Below are 5,672 nucleotides of genomic sequence, written 5' to 3'. Positions count from 1 at the left end.
CCGATACCCCCTGGGCAGTGTGTTTCACTGCCTGCAATTCCAGGTCTGCTCTCACAGCCTTGTGTTTTCTGAAGGGTTGGAGTGCTCTGTGCTGTGGGCTCTGACAGTACCAGGCCCCTGGTCTGCTTCTCTCTGCTATTGCAGCAGGAGTAGGCCTCCTGGCCCTCAGACATACATGGAGTCTGGTTCCAGTTTGGTGCTTTTATCTCCCTTATCCTTTTATTGATTGAAGGTGATCGTGCGTCAAGATGCTGGCTCTGGGGCTGGAGGGATGGCTCTGTGGTTGAGAGCACTTGCTGCTTTTCTAGAGGACCAGTTTGCAATGTATACATGCAGAACCCTTTCTACAACATGAAAAACACACAGAATATGAAGCGCTCCTGTCTGTCCCTCCTGTCCCCTATCAATTCTATGCCCCAAGTTTCTACTGCGTCCACATGGTAGCCCTCTCCTGTCTACCCCACAGACAGCCAATCCCCAAGCCTTGTCACCTCAGCATCTATAGACCGTCAGGACAATGTCCCCACCCTGAGAGCTTTGTTTCTGCCATACATCTCTGTCCCAAGGGTGAAGATGGAGGACAGGTACTACCCAGTGATCTTCCCAGATGAGAGGAATTTCCGCCCCTTCACCTCTGACTCCCTGGCTGCCATAGAGAAGCGCATTGCTATCAAGAAGGAGAAGAAGAAGAGCAAAGACACGACAGTGGCTGAGCCCCAGCCTCGGCCTCAGCTTGACCTCAAGGCCTCCAGGAAGCTACCTAAGCTTTACGGTGACATTCCTCACGATCTGATTGCAAAGCCCCTGGAAGACCTGGACCCATTCTACAGAGACCATAAGGTACTTCCTCATGGATGCGGGGTGTCCCTGTCCTGAGCTCACAACTACACTGGTTCTTGGGCTGTGTTGGGGGCAGGCAGCACCTCTCTTCTCCCCTGCTTTCACCCTTGTCTTTGTAACTCTGAGAACTAACTTGTGGTCTCGTCTGCTTTCTCTAACGCTTGTGCCGGGGAGGGAGACGAGGCTCAGTCCGCAGAAAGGTTAAAAGGTCAACACAGGGAAAAGGCCAGCGTGGCAGACAGGGAAGGGAGGTCAGGCCACTACTGCTCGAGACTAGCTTCATGACTCCAGACAAATGGTCACCCGGATCCTCACTTCCTGTCTCTAACATGGGAACAAATGGCTGATGTCCCCACCCCAGGGCAAGACAAGCTGTGGAAGCACTTTCTAAACTGTCAAGCGTGCTGACATCAGCAATGGACAGCCCTGCGAAGGGATGCCCCTTTCAGATGGCATCTTAAAGACATCTGGACAGTAGGCTTTCTAGGCTGTTAGGTGAGATAAAAGAAAGTCACACGGATCGATGTAGAGTATGCACTCCGTCAGTGAAGGCTACGTGCGCAGTACACAAGCCCCAGGTGACCCTGCGGAGGCTCCACGATTTATCTATTGCATATATTCTGCTCTTTACTTTTGCCACATTTATCTTTCTATTTCGTGTAAATGCGTGTGTATGCATGTACCGTGGCACACGTGTGGAGGTCAGGGAGCAGCGTTCGGGGGTGGCACACGTGTGGAGGTCAGGGAGCAGCGTTCGGGGAGTGGGCTCTTTTCTACCACATGCCTTTTGGGATCAATCTCAGGTTTTCAGGCTTGGCAAGAGCCTTCACCTGCTGAGCCATCTTCCATCCCTATATGTAATTTTGCTTTTTCTAAATTAGTTTTTAATTTATGTACATGGGTGTTTTGTCTGTATATGTGTGTCTATGTACCATGTGTGTGCAGTGCCCACAGAAGTCAGAAGAGGGGGTGAAATCCTCTGGAGCTGGAGTTGTAGATGGTTGTGAGTTGTCATGTGGGTGCCGGTGACTGAGCTCAGGTCCTCTTGAAGAACCGTCAGTGTTCTTAGCCACGGAGCCATCTCTCCAGCCCCCTTAGATGTCATTTTCTTTTCAGGAAATTGTAGAATGATTCTAAAATAAGGAAGTATGATTCTGGGCTCTCCTTGGCTCCTTGGAAGCCTGGGATGTGAGGCCATCACCCTGACAGGATTCAGATTCTCTCTTTTAAAGGGCTCAGAAGACCTTGCCATCCTCAATTGTATGGTCCAGCAGAGGATTCTGGGAACTTGGGGAGTAGTTTTAGTATAATGACCATGGTGCTAACAGCATTTTTTGCTGGCACCAGTGGAAACCTGACCTCTCAAAGAGTGGCTGCCTGGGTGTATGTTGTTTAAGTGGAAACATCAGACTTGCCAGACCAATGGGGATAGAGATGAACCAGTTAGAAGAAATGCGGAGTACGTGTGGAAGGGATGGAGAGATGACGAGAAAAAGAGAAGGCCTCATTTCTCCTTTTAATTATGCTCCAGAAACCCAGGTGCCTCTTGAAGGCATGGTTGTAGGAGAAGAGTTGGTTGGGAGAATTCTCTCTGCCTTGGAGCTGGCTAGGAAGCCCACAGAACAGGCAATGACGTTGTGAGCCGCAGACTCCTCATGGAGGGGGGCAGGATCTGGGTTTAGGGCCATCACTTCTTAGCCTGGGCTCACTCTTTGAACTGGAAGGCAAGGAGCTTGTTTGAGCCCTGCACACCTATTGTCTCAGGTGGAAGGTGTGCTCAACACTGATGTGAGAGGCGCCACCCTAAAGACGAGGAACCCCGGCGTTTATAAGGTCCAACAACGGGGACCTAATCTTAAGAGTTACTTAGTTCTTGGCGACTTAGGTCCCTGCTCCCTCCTTTGGGGATTCCTCCACAGGAAAGAGGTGGGATGTGTTAGCAGGTTGGAGGAGCTGCACCCTACCCTTCTGTCATTAAAGCCCTGGCAAGTGTTGTGAAATGCATCATTAGCTAAAATATTTAAAGCAGCAAGAGGAAGCCTCAGGACAGCCAGAGTATACAGGAGCAGGACCATCCTGTCCCCCTGTCGTCAGGGGTGACCGTCCTCAGACAGAAGGCCACTCTCTATTCTGGAATTCAGTTTACTCATAGGAAGGCACAGGACCCTTCTAAGAAGTCTTGGATTCAAAGGCTGCTAGCACTGAAGGACCCCACGGCCCGTTTCATATTGTTGTGTGGGATAAGAAAGGCTCTCTTGCAGTCAGATGGCTTCCAGATCAGTGCGTCCAGCCACTCACTGATGGGAGAAGTGGCCGGAATGACCTGGTGGGGGGCCAGAACTGCATGACTCGCCCAGCTCTGGGTTTGTTCTTCTTATCTGAGAACATGCTCGATCACGAGGATGGGCGGTGTTTCCCTACCACCAGGGGGGCAATGGAGTGGAAGAGGGCGATGCCTCCCACTCTGTGAGGCTGTTGTGGCTGCTGCTCTCCATACAGTAGGTCTACTGTTAAATGAAAAAGAGAATTTGGTGCCGATGGCAGAAGCCGGTGAGTGACAAGCTCTTGTCCAGGGCTGCTTTGTTCCCAGAGCCCAGGAGCACACATTAGGAAGAGCTGAGCACCGTACGTGCACTGGTTGGTTGGTTGTAAACTCAATACAGGCTAGGGTCATCTGGGGAGAGGAATAATTAGTTGAGAAAATGCCTCCATCAGATTGATGTGGGAGGGAGGGCACAGCTCACGGTAGGAGGTGCCACCCTGGGTAGATCATCCTGGGCTGTGTAAGAAAGCAAACTGAACAAGCCATGGAGAGCAAAATCAGCAGACAGTGTTCTTCCATGGTTTCTGCCTCAGTTCCTGCCTGGAGCACCTGCCCTGACTTCCTGTCAAGACGGACTGGGATGTTTAATCCCCTTACTCCTGAGTTGCTTTTGGTAATGGAACAGAAAGGAAGTAAGAAAGCCCTCTGGGCTCTGTCGAGGTGGGGACTCATCATTTGGCAGGTCTGTCCCTTCTCTGGCACCTGTGGATCTCCCCAGTAAGAGCCAGCAGAGCCCCAACCACTACAGATGGCAATGCCTCCATGCCTAGGGACAGTACCCACCTCCTTCCTCAGGCGAGGACCACAGACAGATCTGCCCTGCTTGTGTCAGGGATTAGGGAGCGAGGGCCTTTTGTGTGGCGGCCACTCTTCCTGTGGTTGTCGCCAAACTCCTATCAGGAAGCAACTTAATGGAGGAAAGGTTCTTTTGGCGTCACCCTGTGGGGCTACAGTCTGTGAGGCCAGGAGGTCCTGGTGGCTGGTCACATCTCATCCACAGTGAGGACGTGGGGGCTAAAACTGCCGCTCTGCTCACTCACTCAGGATCCCAGGCCATGGGATCGCATCACCCACATCCAGGATGGGTCTTTACACTTTGACTAACACAACCTAGAAAGTCCTTCTCAGAGATGCACAGAAACTCGTAGATGATTCCAGATACTGTCAGCTCAACAGTCAACGTCATCAGTCACACTATATAACAACTGGCATTTCCCTGGAAATTTATTTGTTCAATCAATCAATCAATCAATCAATCAATCAATCAATCAATCAATCAATTTTAGTGTGTGTGAGTGAATATGTGTGTGGGTCTGTGTGTGTTGTATGCAAGCACATGTCTTAGCACATGTGTGAAAGCTGGAGGACAACTTGCCAGAATCAGGTCTTTCCTACCATCATGTGGGTCCTCTGGATCGAACTCAGGTCTTCAGACTTGGCGGTAAGCACCCTCAGCTGCTGAGCCCTCTCCTCAGCCCCTGACGTATTTTAAAGGTTAGGAGCAGATTGGTTATTTCATTAGAACTGCTCAGACCTGCTGCGTAATGACCATATAGACTCCAACTCTCTTTGTCTCATAAGACGAATTACAGAAATGTCTTTGAGAATGGTAGTAATTTAAGATACCTGCTATATGTGGCTGTTCAAGCTCACTTCCTAAGCGGGCTCCTTCTGGTCTAGCTCCACACATATGTCCTGTGGAGTGTTCCACATCAAAGGTTGGCTTGCCCGGGTATGACTCCACACCCTGCTTTCCATGGCTTTGGGGCTGTGTTTTCCAGCATGTGTTATAACGTTAACAGCCCACAGCACACTGATCTTGGATCCAAGACCATGTAATGGGAACCGTTGGCCTCCAAAGTCACAGAGTAGCTGGTCAACCATTTTGCCACCAGAAATTGCGGTTACTAGTCAGAGCTCAGGTCGTGGTGCCCTAGAATTCGCTCCAAATGTGTTCTTGAAGAATATTGTCTGCCAATGTGTTAATGTCTGTGTTGTGGTTTTTTCACAGACATTTATGGTGTTGAACAAGAAGAGGACGATATATCGCTTCAGTGCCAAGCGGGCGTTGTTCATTTTGGGGCCTTTCAACCCTGTCAGAAGTTTAGTGATTCGGATTTCTGTCCATTCATATCCTTTCCCTAAGTCCAGGCTGGGAAACAAACATGTGCAAGCCCCGGGGATCCATGGGTGTGCTATTGTTACTGTTATTATCAATTTGAATCAGGGCCAGGCTGTCCTTGAAATCCCTATGTAGCAGATGATGATCTCAAACTTTTGACCTTCGGCTTCTCCTCCCACCTTCTGGGGTTATAGGAATGCACCTCCACACAGTTTATGCAGTGTTGGGAACTGAACACCAGGCTTACTGGGCTCCAACACACCAGGCAGGCACTCTACCAACTGAGCCTCCTCCCAGCTCCAGTTTCAGAGGAAGCCAACAGTCCTTGCTTCCACAGTGCTACTGTGGTGCATCTGGTACTGTGTGGGGCGGTGTGTGTGAGTAGCT

The 5,672-nt window shown here is 50.3% G+C and overlaps 1 protein-coding gene across 1 annotated transcript in view; it reads left to right on the top strand.

Annotated features, from left to right (window-relative positions):
- The first annotated feature begins 573 nt into the window (after positions 1-573).
- Scn11a (sodium voltage-gated channel alpha subunit 11) overlaps positions 574-5,672 on the top strand; it is a 72,305-nt gene continuing 67,206 nt past the window's right edge. Inside the window, exons 1-2 of the mRNA XM_005348214.1 lie at positions 574-840; positions 5,175-5,293. Coding sequence (XP_005348271.1) covers positions 574-840; positions 5,175-5,293 — 386 coding nt within the window. The remainder of the gene's footprint in view (positions 841-5,174; positions 5,294-5,672) is intronic.

The sequence above is a fragment of the Microtus ochrogaster genome, chromosome 5 (assembly GCF_000317375.1).
Source record: "Microtus ochrogaster isolate Prairie Vole_2 chromosome 5, MicOch1.0, whole genome shotgun sequence".
Classification (NCBI taxonomy): Eukaryota; Metazoa; Chordata; class Mammalia; order Rodentia; family Cricetidae; genus Microtus; species Microtus ochrogaster.
The sequence above is the reverse complement of the archived record's forward strand: the minus strand, read 5'-3'. Positions and strand labels throughout refer to the sequence as shown.